A 14,184-nucleotide genomic window follows, 5' to 3' on the forward strand; every position below is an offset into this window, starting at 1 on the left:
CCCCCACCCGTAGTCTAGCCCTAACCCCTTCCCCCCACCCCACCCCCCCACAAGCTGACACGCCAAGCAGCACATGTCCGACAGAGGCAAGGAAAGGGGCTGTTACAAGCATACAGTGGGACATAATGCCTCTCTCTCACCCCTTATAACTTCTCAGATGTGATGATACTGTCTGGAAGAGCTGAAGGGGTGAAAAAGAGGTTGTTATAAGCCTAGAATGGAACACAGCGCCTCTCTCTCACCCCTTGTCGGACATGAGATGGCTACACTGCCTGCCTCCTAACCTGACCTCAATAGTCACCCCCCGCAGACACATACAGGAGGCAGAAAAAAAAAAAAAGCTAACATTATCGGTAAATACAACAAGAAAATAGAATTCTTGCCCGGTCCAAAACCTTGCCGGTCCTTCCCCCTCCCCATCCCCCTCTATCCCCCCCCCCCTTACCCGCGGGACAAGGATTCAATTGTACTAAGAGAACACGGTGAAGGACGCTGCCCGGACCCACCGCCCTACTTCTCCTCCTCGGACTCGGACTCTCTCTCGGCGGACTTGGAGCGGCTGCGTGATTTTCTCTTCTCTGGGGATGCACTGCGGGACCTGGACCTGGGAGGGAGAAGGGAAGTGGATGAGAGAAGAGTAAAGGGAAAGGAAAGAGAAGAGAAGAGGATAACACAGATGAGAAAGAGGAGAGGGAAAGAAGAGAGGAAGAGGATACAAGAGGAAAAAAAGGATAAATGAAAAGGAGAGTATACAAGAAAAGTAGAAAAAACAAAATACAAGAAAAAGAAAAGGGAAGAGAAGAGAAAAAGGGTTCCAATTAAATACTTGAAAACAAGATGGAAAAGTACCAATACCAAATTTTCTGAAGCTTATGGATGAGAACCGAGAAAGTAACAACATTTAGACCAAGATGAGACATTTTGATATACAAGTTCATGAGGATTGTAGCTGACTTTAACTGTATCTTATCTGACATGTTGAATACCTCACAAATACCATCCATCTCTCTCTCTCTGGATTGTAGCTGACTTTAACTGTATCTTATCTGACATGTTGAATACCTTAGAAATACCATCTCTCTCTCTCTCTCTCTCTCTCTCTCTCTCTCTCTCTCTCTCTCCTCACTACAGCTCACAGGACCCACAGGATGCTGACATTACCCCCCAGACACACATGACCCCCCACACACACTCTCAGAAGAAATGTCAAAGAAAATTACACATAAGCAAAGTTCAAGAAGTAAATGTCAAATTAAATTACACACACAAGTTGGCAGTGGTGTTAATTTACATACTGGAGCAGAGAGATGATTTTAGGGGGCTGAGAACCAAGTCGGTGAGTGTGTTAAGTTACATAGTCAGGATCACACACACACACACACACACAGCAACTTTTGATCTCCTTAACCTCCCATTATCAAACCCTGTGACCTGTTCACCTGCCTTGACCTGAAACAATGCAAAACTACACACCTGCTACACACCTGTCTCATCACACCTTCTTTATATGCCTGCCTAGACTCAAAACAAGACTACTACTACTACTACCTCTACTATTTTTCCTCTTTTTTTTTATTCATTCCTTCTCTCCTTATTTCCCTCTTCTTTCCCTCTCCTCCTCCCTTTCTTTCTTCCTTTTCCTTCCCTTTCATTTCTTTCTTCATTCTTCTTCCCTCCTTCCTCCCTTTCTTTTCTTTCCTCCTCCTTTCCTTTCCTTCCTCCGCCATGTCTTACCTGGAGCGTGACCTGGACCTGGATCTGGACTTGGAGCGGTCCGAGCCACTCCTGGACCTGGACCGAGAGCCAGACTTGGAGCGGGACTTGGACTTTGAGCGCCTCTTCTTCCCGTGGCCGCCGCTCCTGCGCACATACACACACACACATTAATGATACACACACAAACAAATATAGTAATGATAGATATACACACATACGCACACACATTGATGATACACCACAAACGCACACACACACACACATACATTAATGATACATGAACAGATTGCAACCAACTAAATTTCCTGCCACTATGATAATTTTAATTAATAATTTGTCCCTCACAATATGTACTTTCAATGATCCTTATGCTGCCTTGATGTCCAACCCTGGCCTTTGAGAGGATAAAATACTAAAGCTAAGTGGAGTTTTGCCTCAGCTTGTCTGTCTCTCCACCATAAAGAACATCAATATAACCACATGGACCATAACAACCTTCCTGCACCTCACCTGGACCTGGAGCGGCTGCGGGAGCGGGAGTGGGACCGTGACCTGCTGTGGGGGAGAGAGAGAAGGTCGGACGCTGGCAGGACACAGATACAAGCACCTAGACACACTGATCTAAGCCAAATACTAGGCACACTAATGCTAACCTAAGCCAAATTAGCACTAGCCTATGCATACTAATTAATGCTAACCTAAGCCACAGTAATGCTAACCAAGGACACTAGACCCGAATCCAGTCGTCCCTCAAATAGTACGGTTTCCAATAGTTGTTTCGGTTATATGTGGATTTTCTAAGAAGATTTTTAAGGATTTTCAATGACAATCCGTATAAAACCAAAACCTAACTATTGGAAACTGTGCTATTTGAGGGATGACTGTATTTGCCTTGATGAAGTATAAGACCGTTGCAGTTAAGTAAGAAAAATAAAATAAAAGGGGACAAAAAATAAAGATGGGAAAGGACAATAAAGGAAAAAAATAAGGTACAAAATTAGTTACTGGATGAACTCTTAAAGCCATTATTTTGTAAACTATAAACCAATGATCTTGGCAAACTATAAAAATAAGACTCTGCTATATCTTAAGCCTGGGAAATACAGAGAGAGATTAGACTGATTGCGCTAAACATAACTCTTGTGAAACAGAATCCAACTCCAAATAATAGCAAAACTGAACACTAACCAGAAAATAAACACTAAATTAAACCAAACCAAAAAATAATCATTCAAATTAACCCGGTAGCTGCGGGGATCGTGTTTCTTAAAGGTCCCTCTAAGCGAGAATAATGAGAAAAAATCATCACTCATGCAAACAATTTCATAATATATATCGATGCATTTGTGATCAGTTTATGCATCATCTATTTTTTGGGGGGTTTATATCATGTCAAAAATTTGCCCCGTCGCTGCTACACGGTAAAGCCACAAATTTGGCCCATCGCTGCTACACGGTAAAGCCACAAATTTGCCCCGTCGCTGCTACACGGTAAAGCCACAAATTTGGCCCGTCGCTGCTACCGGGTTAATCCAAACAACTGAATAAACAAGAAAAAACAAACCAAAAGCCAAACAACTAAATTAAATCAAACCAATTTAAACCACAACCAATCCGTGCAGTATCTGGTCAACCCAAAACTCACCTTGACCTTGATCGGGACCTTGATCGTGACCTTGAGCGGGAGGAGGAGCGGGACCTTGACCTCCGCGACCTCCTGGAGCTGCGGGACTTTGACTCATCGACGAGACGGATGCGGCGGCCGTGCAGGTCCTTCCCATCGAGGCGGTGAAGCGCGTTCTTCATATCGGCGTAGGTAGCAAACTCAACCACACTGGGCGGGGAAAGGAGGGGAGAGTTGGTTAAAGGGTACAGAAACCTTCTTAAACTATCACTAGGCTCATAAAACTACCTATGGAAATGCAACCATCTCTACCAAGGCCTTATCAGATATGGGTGGGTATGAGGAAGGGAGGTTATAAGTGGTAGGCTGGATGTGAGAGTCGCTAAGTGTGCATGGGTCCTCTTGCTCCCGGGAAAATAAAAAAATGAAAGGAAAATGAAAGGTGGGGAGGTAGGAAAGAGACAGTAAGAGGAAGCTTAAGCCCTGAAATGTTATAAAGAATGACCCGATAGCTATCACAAACACAACCGCCTTCTATGACTTACCCTTCATTCCTCCTGTACTTGTGGGCGTCGGCGTAGGTCACCTCCCCAGCCTGGCGCATGAAGTCCTTGAGGTCCTGCCAATAAAGCAAGGCATTAGGGGCAGCTCAGGGCCGGGAACAGAGGGTTGCGGCACACATGCGCAAGTGCCGGCCTGTCGCCTGCCTCGCCCCAGGCTAGTGGGGGAGGCCTGGGGGAAAAGTGTATTAGGGGGTCATGGTCACGGACAGGCCCGGGTACTGCTGGTGTCTCCGCTGGGGTTGTGGCGCCTCCTCAGTCTCCTCCTCCTCCTCCTCCTCCTCCTGCCGGGTGACCTCTGCGTCCCCTCCTGTAGCTGCCTAAAGAGAATCTTCTACAATTACTTTCTGTGACTTAATTTTAGTTAGTCTGCCCACACCAGCCTCTCAAATGGCAAAAACTGGTTCTTCTCTAAGAGTGACTGAGCTTTACATACTGCAGTGGTAGTGAGTGGTGGGCCTTGCATCAACAGAGCAGTAGTAGTAGTGGTAGCAGTGGTAGCAGTACTGGCAAAAATTAACAAGACTGAATTCTTGACTGATGGCACAAAAAAGATAGCACAAGAAAGCTGTGACATAATAACAGTAACAACAATTGTACGCGAATCAGACATTGCTTTTGTGACTGTCTCTACCTTAATGATAGTATGTATGGGCTGCACATCTCCTATACCTCTAAGGCAAACATGGTGACCCCACAGAGCTCTGAGCCGTGCCTCAGCGGCCCAGCTGCGCGCAAACCCGGCCAGCCGCTCGGGACAAGGAGACCAAAAGCCCAGGAGCGACCGCAAGCCCAGGACGGGAGGCCAATGTGACGCCTAGCTCGGACCCTGCAAGCGGTCTGGGGGAGGGAGAGGGAGGCCAGGCGGCGGTCGTCTCGCCCCCGGCCAGCCGGCCAGCTGTTCCTCGCGCCCAAGAAACGTCTCGGGAAAATCTCTCCCACGTCCTCGCCTGCCAAACTTTGTTGCCTCGGGCGACCGGCAGCGCCACAGCCAAGCGCCGGCCCCTCGCTCGCCTCGCCTCGCAAGGTGACCCCCTCCTTCGTCCCTTCGTCCCGCCATGACCACCGGCCATACCGACGCTTCCTCCTCCGTCCTGGCCTGCGCGACCGAGCGCGTCCCTCCTCCTCCCTTGCCTATTTCTCCTGCCCTCTCCCTTACGGTGTCTTCAAAAAGACATCGACAGAGAGTTAGGGTCTGTCTGGGCACGACAGGAGAGGCTACTGGCTACACTGTCAGCACACCAAGGCAAGAGGGAGACCTTTACTGCTACATGGCAAAGAAGGGGTTAAGAAGGGGTGTGTGGGGGAGGGAGGGAATAAACAGAAGGAGCCCCACAGCCCTCACCCACCACCTCTGTACTCATACTCACCCGCACTGCTACTGCTGCCCTCATCCTTCCCTCGACCACCCGTGACTAACTCATGCCACCCCCACCCCCCAGCTGCCCCACCCCGCACCCACCCAGGAGGAAACAGAGGAAGCCCTAGCTCTTCTGTGAAACAAAGGAGACAAGAGAGAGGAGAGTTACGGGAAGCATCAAGGGGTTGTCAAGGTAATTCTAAATAACAGGACTCCAGCATTCACAAGCCAGTGCCAACCTGACTTCTGTCCCTCAACCCCAAGGTAATTTAGAAAAACCCAACTATTCAGGGCTAAGCTTACTCTTCCAGTGGGGCAAGGTTACTACTTATCATGGGGGGGTTGTAGGCTTAGGTAACGTTTTTTGGGGAGAGGACGTTAAGTTACCATTATTTTTTAAAGGGGACTACATTATTATATTGGTCAGTACATTTCTCTTTTTATAGAATGAAAATGCCGCTGAGGTGAAGATGGGCTTGTATCAGACACTTAAGGGTTTTCTGAACTTTAAAAATAAGTCGCTGTAAATAATTAGTTTCTCACACTTCTGAAACTCAACTGATAAATAAAATGTTAAATCAAGCACTTAGGACTGGCTTATTGGTGGAGTCCAGTTACCTAGAACAGATACAGTTTCTTCCCACGTCTGAACCTCAACTAATAAAAATAATAAGATAGAAAAGTCTGCCCCTCGAAGGATATTAAATAACTTGAGAGGGTTGCCCGACTACACCCACACCGGCCCCACAGTCCTACCCTCAGGAGCACAGAACCCGACTACATTGACCATTATTAAAAGGAAAAATACTTGGTTCATTCATTATAACATAGAACCCACACTAAAATTAACATTATAAGAGTAAAGGAAGAAAATGTTTGGTTCATTCCTTAGATTATATAACCCAGACTACAATGATCGTTATTAGGAGAAAGGGAATTATAATATCATGAGTAAGCACCTTGTTATACCCTACAAAAGGTGTGATAAGTAAGAAATTGGGAAAAAAGTACAAGAAAATATGGACAGTAATGTTGAAATAGTAGAAGAGGGTAAAAAAAATATAAAAAATGAAAAAAAAAAATTATAAGGAAAAGTGTCGGAGAAAACAGACAATCTTGAAAAGGTAAACAAGGAATTAGAAAAAAGTATAAGGAAAAAGATGTTAGAAAAATAAATAAGGGAAAAGAATGAAAAAGATAAAATTAAGGAAAAAAGGATTAGAAAACACCGATGGACAATGTTGGAACAGTAAACACGGGGAAGAGAATGAAAGGAAAAAAAGTATATGAAAAAGATGTTAGAAAAATAAATAAGGGAAAAGAATGAAAAAGATAAAATTAAGGAAAAAAAAAGATTAGAAAACACCGATGGACAATGTTGGAACAGTAAACACGGGGAAGAGAATGAAAGGAAAAAAAGTATATGAAAAAGTATAAAATATGGACAAGGGGTAAAAATGAAATGAAAAAATGTAAAAAAGAAAACAATAGCAGAAAGCAACATTCGACTTGCCTCATTCTAACACACTGACATTATATATTAATTATATGAATAATATGCATTTATATATATGTATATTGCACAATAATTTCATGGGACAGACAGTACAGCGAAGGAGCCACGCAGAGCTGCGGCGGCGGCGGCAGCGGCTCGGGCTTACCTGCCACGAGACTCGGCTCGACAAGTTCTCCACCGTGAGGCGGTAGTCCGTGCGCGCCGCCATGCCAAACCGACTGAAAGAAATTAATAAATGAACGAAAAATTAAAACAATAAGAATCACATTAATTATTCTCCGAAGCGCCAACTCTTCAAATAAACTGATGTCTAAATGAAGATCAAAACTAAGGTCAGGGTAGGAATTACAGCAGAAATTAAGGTCATGCATTTATTAGGTCACTGACTAACATTCTAAAAATAAACTGTCAGACTAATTATCACTGAAACATCATTAAAACAAGCCATTACAGACATCCCTCAAATAGTACGGTTTCCAGTAGTTTGGTTTTGGTTTTATGTGGATTTTCTAAGAAGATTTTTTAGGATTTTTAAATTTCAAAATCCTAAAAGATCTTCCGTGACAATCCGTATAAAACCGAAACCGAACTATTGAAAACCGTACTATTTGAGGGATGACTGTATTGATTATTTCCCTCGTAAGTGACAAAGTAAAATCCCAAGAAGAGCACAGGTCACTAGTAAAAAATAAAACAGGTAAACACAGGTAGGGGTTGACATGGAGTGAGAGGGTATACATACCTGGAGTGGAAGCCCCGTGGCGGAGGGGCGCGGGGCCAGCGGAGGCGTGGGGCGGCCCGGGCCTTCTCCACCGTCACCCTGCAAGGAGACAACAACCCTCGTCACCCTCCTCCTCAACACAGAATAGATAAAGATAGGATAGACATAGATAAACAGAACTAACCTGACCAATAGCAACCGTAAGGTAATGATGGAGATAGGATAAACATACAGCTTGACACAAATACTAATATAAATTGCGTTAGAAGAAACATATATATAAACATACAAAACTGAACTAGACAGAAATGCAAGTTCAGATAAAGAGAGAGGAACAGATTCAGATAAACAAAACTAACCTAGACACACAAATATAAAGACAGAAGAACGGATATAGATACAGAAGGAAAATACTAATATAGATTGAGTTAGAGGAAACATACATATAAACAGACAAAACTAAACTAGACAGAAATGCAAGTTTAGATAGAGGGACAGATTCAGATAAACAAAACTAACCTAGACACACAAATATAAAGACAGAAGAACGGATATAGATACAGAAGGAAAATACTAATATAGATTGAGTTAGATAAAACATACATATAAACAGACAAAACTAAACTAGACAGAAATGCAAGTTTAGATAGAGGATATAGATACAGAAGGAAAATACTAATATAGATTGAGTTAGATTAAACATACATATAAACAGACAAAACTAAACTAGACAGAAATGCAAGTTTAGATACAGGGACAGATTCAGATAAACAAAACTAACCTAGACACACAAATATAAAGACAGAAGAACGGATATAGATACAGAAGGAAAATACTAATATAGATTGAGTTAGATAAAACATACATATAAACAGACAAAACTAAACTAGACAGAAATGCAAGTTTAGATAGAGGGACAGATTCAGATAAACAAAACTAACCAAGACACACAAATATAAAGACAGAAGAACGGATATAGATACAGAAGGAAAATACTAATAAAGATTGAGTTAGATGAAACATACATATAAACAGACAGAAATGCAAGTTTAGATAGAGGGACAGATTCAGATAAACAAAACTAACCTAGACACACAAATATAAAGACAGAAGAACGGATACAGATACAGAAGGAAAATACTAATATAGATTGAGTTAGATTAAACATACATATAAACAGACAAAACTAGACAGAAATGCAAGTTTAGATAGAGGGACAGATTCAGATAAACAAAACTAACCGAGAAACCCAAATATAAAGACAGAAGGGCGGATTTAGATACAGAATGAACCTCCACAGAAATCCAAATAAAGATACGACAAACATATATACAGACTTTACTAACTGGAGGACTTTCAAATATTGTTATGAACCGTCACAACCACCACCACCACCTCACCTTCCGCCCAGCAGCTCCTTTCCGTTCATCTCATACACTGCGTCGTCCGCGTCCCGGTCATCATCAAACTCCTGGAAATTGACGTGAAAATAAAACTGATTCATCAAAAATAAAAGATTCATCCATTAATACATTCTGAGCTTCTTAAAATAAAATGAAATATCCATTATGTTCAGGCCAATAAGGACAGGTAAGGACATTAAGGAAAAAATTGTAAAAGAAAAAAAGATAAAAAAAGAAGAAAAAGGAGAAGTATAGGACATTAAACAAAAAATATGTAAAAGAAGAAAATAATATAAAAAAAGGAGAAGCATAGGACATTAAACAAAAAGATGTAACAGAAGAAAAAAAAGATTAAAACAGGAGAAGAATAAAAAGGAAAAGGAGAAGAAGTATCCATCCACTGCTCCGTTCCATCCACTCACCACGAAGCCAAAGCCGTTCTTGATGACAATGTCCCTGAGCCGCCCGTAGGAGCGGAAGAAACGGTCCAAGTCGCGCTCCCCCACCCGGTAACTCAGGCCCCCGACGTACACACGTGTGCCCACCATGACTGTCTGGGGTAGGGAGAGAGGCGGGATGGTGAACAATAATAATAATAATAATAATAATAACAGTAAGTAGTAATATCAATAGTAATGACATTTCTTAACCCGGTAGCAGCGTGGATCATGTTTCTTAATGGTCCCTCCAAGCGAGAAAAATAAGAAAAAATCACCCCTCACACAAACCATTTCATTATATGTCAAAGCATTTGTGATCAGATTATGTATCATCTATTTTGGGGGGTTTATATCATGGCACAAATTTGGCCCATCGCTGCTACACGGTAAAGCCACAAATTTGGCCTGTCGCTGCTACACGGTAAAGCCACAAATTTGGCCCGTCGCTGCTACACGGTAAAGCCACAAATTTGGCCTGTCGCTGCTACACGGTAAAGCCACAAATTTGGCCTGTCGCTGCTACACGGTAAAGCCACAAATTTGGCCTGTCACTGCTACATGGTAAAGCCACAAATTTGCCCCGTCGCTGCTACACGGTAAAGCCACAAATTTGGCCTGTCGCTGCTACACGGTAAAGCCACAAATTTGCCCTGTCGCTGCTACACGGTAAAGCCACAAATTTGGCCCGTCGCTGCTACACGGTAAAGCCACAAATTTGCCCTGTCGCTGCTACACGGTAGAGCCTCAAATTTGGCCCATCGCTGCTACCGGGTTAAACCAAATAGTCTATTATCCTTAAATAAACAATAAAATACATCTCTTTCTGACCTCATAAGACTTTAAAGAATAATTAGAATAAGGAATAACTAAACATAAATAGAAGAAGTGTTCACTCACCCCCTTAACACATAGATGCAGATTAACTTATTAACCGTGTAGCAGCGACGGGCCAAATTTGTGCCATGATTTAAACCCCCCAAAATAGATGATACATAATCTGATCAGAAAATGCTTTGATATATATTATGAAATGGTTTGTGTGAGGGGTGATTTTTTCTCATTTTTCTCGCTTGGGGGGACCATTAAGAAACATGACCCCCGCTGCTACTGGGTTAAGGAGAAGACCACAATAATTACACCCAGCAAGAGACCATACAGGGTGAAATGGTTTGTGTGAGGGGTGATTTTTCTCATTTTGGGGACCATTAAGGGACCCCCCTGCTGCTACTGGGTTAAGGAGAAGACCACAATAATTACACCCAGCAAGAGACCATACAGGGTGAAATGGTTTGTGTGAGGGGTGATTTTTCTCATTTTTCTCGCTTGGGGGGACCATTAAGAAACATGACCCCCGCTGCTACTGGGTTAAGGAGAAGACCACAATAATTACACCCAGCAAGAGACCATACAGGGTGAGAACAAGTGTTACCTGAGCCTAGTAACAAGTGTGTCTAACCAGGAAAATAAGCCTAAAACGTGTTACCTCCCCCGGGCTTGAGGATAAATCTAACTTTAAACACAATTTTCCCCAAGTAACCCCTTAGCAACAGACCCCCTTAAGCCACCAGCAGGACCACCAGACCCCAGGGGAGATATGTGAGGAAGGTCAACCCCACAGACCCACAGGGGAAGGAATACAGAGGGAAAATAAAAATACATGTCACTCCTCTCCTACCCCCACCCCACCCCGGCTTGGAGGAAAAAATTATATCAAACCCAATTTTCCACAGTAACCCCTAAGCTGCAGACTCCCCCAGCCCCCAGCAGGACCACCAGACCCCAGGGGAGATATATAATGACCCCCCAAGCTTACACACCCACAGGGGAAGGAATACGGAGGGAAAATATAACTGTTACGGGTCACTCCTATCCCCCCCCGGGCTTGAGGAAAAAATTATATCAAAACCCAATTTTCCACAGTAACCCCTTAGCTGCAGATTCCCCCAGCCCCCAGCAGGACCACCAGACCCCAGGGGAGATGTATAATGACCCCCCAAGCTTACAAACCCACAGGGGAAGGAATACGGAGGGAAAATATAACTGTTACGGGTCACTCCTACCCCCCGGGCTTGAGGAAAAAATTATATCAAAACCCAATTTTCCACAGTAACCCCTAAGCTGCAGACTCCCCCAGCCCCCAGCAGGACCACCAGACCCCAGGGGAGATATATAATGACCCCCCAAGCTTACACACCCACAGGGGAAGGAATACGGAGGGAAAATATAACTGTTAATGGTCACTCCTACCCCCCCCCCGGGCTTGAGGAAAAAATTATATCAAAACCCAATTTTCCACAGTAACCCCTTAGCTGCAGACTCCCCCAGCCCCCAGCAGGACCACCAGACCCCAGGGGAGATATATAATGACCCCCCACGCTTACACCCCCCCAGGGTAAGGAATACGGAGGGAAAATTTAACTGTGAATGGTCACCCCGACCCCCCCCCGGGTTGAGGAACTAATTATATCAAAACCCAATTTTCCACAGTAACCCCTAAGCTGCAGACTCCCCCAGCCCCCAGCAGGACCACCAGACCCCAGGGGAGATATATAATGACCCCCCAAGCTTACACACCCACAGGGGAAGGAATACGGAGGGAAAATATAACTGTTACGGGTCACTCCTATCCCCCCCGGGCTTGAGGGAAAAATTATATCAAAACCCAATTTTCCACAGTAACCCCTTAGCTGCAGATTCCCCCAGCCCCCAGCAGGACCACCAGACCCCAGGGGAGATATATAATGACCCCCCAAGCTTACAAACCCACAGGGGAGGAAATAAGAAGAAAAAATGTACCAAATACGTGTCACTCCACCTCCGGCTTGGGCAACAAAATCACTTCAAACTCAAATTTACCCCTGAACCCCTTAGTTACTGACCCCCAGCAGGACCACCAGACCCCAGGGGAAATATGTGTGGAGTGCCAGTCCCGCACACCCACGGGGGAATGAATAAATACGGAATATAACTATTGATCATGGGCAGCCTGACAACATGGCGGCTGGCTGGTCAGGGAGGGGGAGGGGCAAACAGGTACTTTCCCTTTTTCCCACCCTTACAGCCTTCCTTTGACCCTAACCTGGCGCCCCCTGCAGGTGTGGCGCCCCCTGCACACACCTGCGGGGCGGTACGGGTGTGGCTTACCTGTACATAGAGTAATTGAGGGTTGAGTGCGGAGGTGTGCGTGATGCTGGGAGGGAGATGATGGTCTGCGCAGCGCCTCTCCTCTCCCTCCCCTCCCCCTGCCATCCCTCCCTGCCCTCGATCCCTCCCCTCCCCCTGCCATCCCTCCCTGCCCTAGAACCCTCCTCTTCCCTCCATCCCTGCCCTCTGCCCCTTCCCTCCCTGCCTGCCCTCGACCCCTCCTCTTCCCTCCCTACCCTCGTACCCTCCTCTTCCCTCCCTGCCCTCGAACCCTCCCCCTGCCATCCCTCCCTGCCCTCTACCCCTCCCCTTCCCTCCCTGCCCTCGAACCCTCCTCTTCCTTCCCTCCCAGCCCTCGAACCCTCCCCTTCCTTCCCTCCCTGCCCTCGACCCCTTCCCTTCCTTCCCTCCCTCCCTGCCCTCGACCCCTTCCTTCCCTCTTCTTCTTCCCTTCTAGGTCCAAGAAGAATTCTCCGGCTCTCACCCTTCACGGGGCCACAAATATTAATGATTGATTGATTGATAGTTTATTTTGCACCCGACCAACCATTCTTTTCCTGCAGGGGGTGAGGGGAGCAGGGAGAGGGTGAGGCAGGGAGGGCAGGGTGACCATTGAATGCTGCTCTATGAATGGTAAGGGCAGTGTCCCCGTTTTAGTTTTTCAATGACAAAAACTCTACATGTTTTGGAGGTTTTTACGCCTCTGAACCGAAAATGTCCCTGGATTTTGCCTCAGAAATTTGGTCACCTTGCTTTCCAGATATCAATCAATCAATCAATCAATCAGTCAGTTGGAAGCTTGTGCCACGGAGATGAGCACCGAGGCCACGCGCAGTTCTAGCACTCCCTGGAAAAATAGAGAACCGTTCTTTTTTTTAAGCGCTGGCTGCATGTATAATTAATGTACCTCTTTGGCCGACTGGTCAGATACTAAATATTTAATTGCTTGAATTACTACAGGTATTAAAAACATGAATAAATAGAACAAAAGGTAAACACAAAAGCTTTAAAACAATAAAATTCACGCATCCAGGAAACTGTTAGCAATTCATTAGTATATATCTCGTTTGCACAACTATAATGCCGTGCTATACAAGGCTGTGATCTCTGCAGTATTCTATTTTAAGGAATATTAACTCAATCTCTGTATTTATTCCCGTCTAGTGCTTGGGGATGACCCTGTCTCCCTCCCCATTTTATTTTCTTATATTGTCTAGGCCTATATGGGGAGGCACCGCCCGGATTACTACAGGTATTAAAAACATGAATAAATAGAACAAAAGGTAAACGCAAAAGCTTTAAAACAATAAAATTCACGCATCCAGGAAACTGTTAGCAATTCATTAGTATATACCTCGCTTGCACAACTATAATGCCGTGCTATACAAGGCTGTTATCTCTGCAGTATTCTATTTTAAGGAATATTAACTCAATCTCTGTATTTATTCCCGTCTAGTGCTTGGGGATGACCCTGCATGTCTCCCTCCCCATTTTATTTTCTTATATTGTCTAGGCCTATATGGGGAGGCACCGCCCGGCCCTTCCCTTATTGTTCTGCATTAATTCCTACCATTGTGTCTTTTTAGTTTAATGGTGCTTCCTACACATGTATTAATAGTCTGATAATCACACTCTGTCCTGCCTTGGGATTGGGTGACATATATATATTCCTCCCTTCTCCCTCGTTGTTTAATTAAAAA

General features: G+C 44.6%; 1 protein-coding gene across 2 annotated transcripts; it reads right to left on the reverse strand.

Annotated features, from left to right (window-relative positions):
* Window positions 1-272: 272 nt before the first annotated feature.
* LOC126981924 (serine/arginine-rich splicing factor 5-like) lies at window positions 273-12,614 on the reverse strand. Of its 2 annotated transcripts, XM_050833597.1 has the most exons (10): window positions 12,485-12,614; window positions 9,323-9,454; window positions 8,898-8,968; window positions 7,519-7,596; window positions 6,922-6,994; window positions 3,886-3,959; window positions 3,362-3,550; window positions 2,227-2,271; window positions 1,735-1,860; window positions 273-604 (listed from the first exon to the last, which is right to left on the reverse strand). In XM_050833597.1, the coding sequence occupies exons 1-10, from the start codon at window positions 12,587-12,589 to the stop codon at window positions 511-513; spliced, it is 987 nt and encodes a 328-aa protein (XP_050689554.1). In that variant the 5' UTR covers window positions 12,590-12,614; the 3' UTR covers window positions 273-510. The 2 variants fall into 2 exon arrangements, with proteins under 2 accessions (XP_050689554.1, XP_050689555.1); XM_050833598.1 differs by lacking the exon at window positions 2,227-2,271 and having other exon boundaries at window positions 12,485-12,589.
* Between the last annotated feature and the right edge of the window lie 1,570 nt (window positions 12,615-14,184).

Source organism: Eriocheir sinensis, chromosome 49 (genome assembly GCF_024679095.1).
Source record: "Eriocheir sinensis breed Jianghai 21 chromosome 49, ASM2467909v1, whole genome shotgun sequence".
NCBI classification, from domain to species: domain Eukaryota; kingdom Metazoa; phylum Arthropoda; class Malacostraca; order Decapoda; family Varunidae; genus Eriocheir; species Eriocheir sinensis.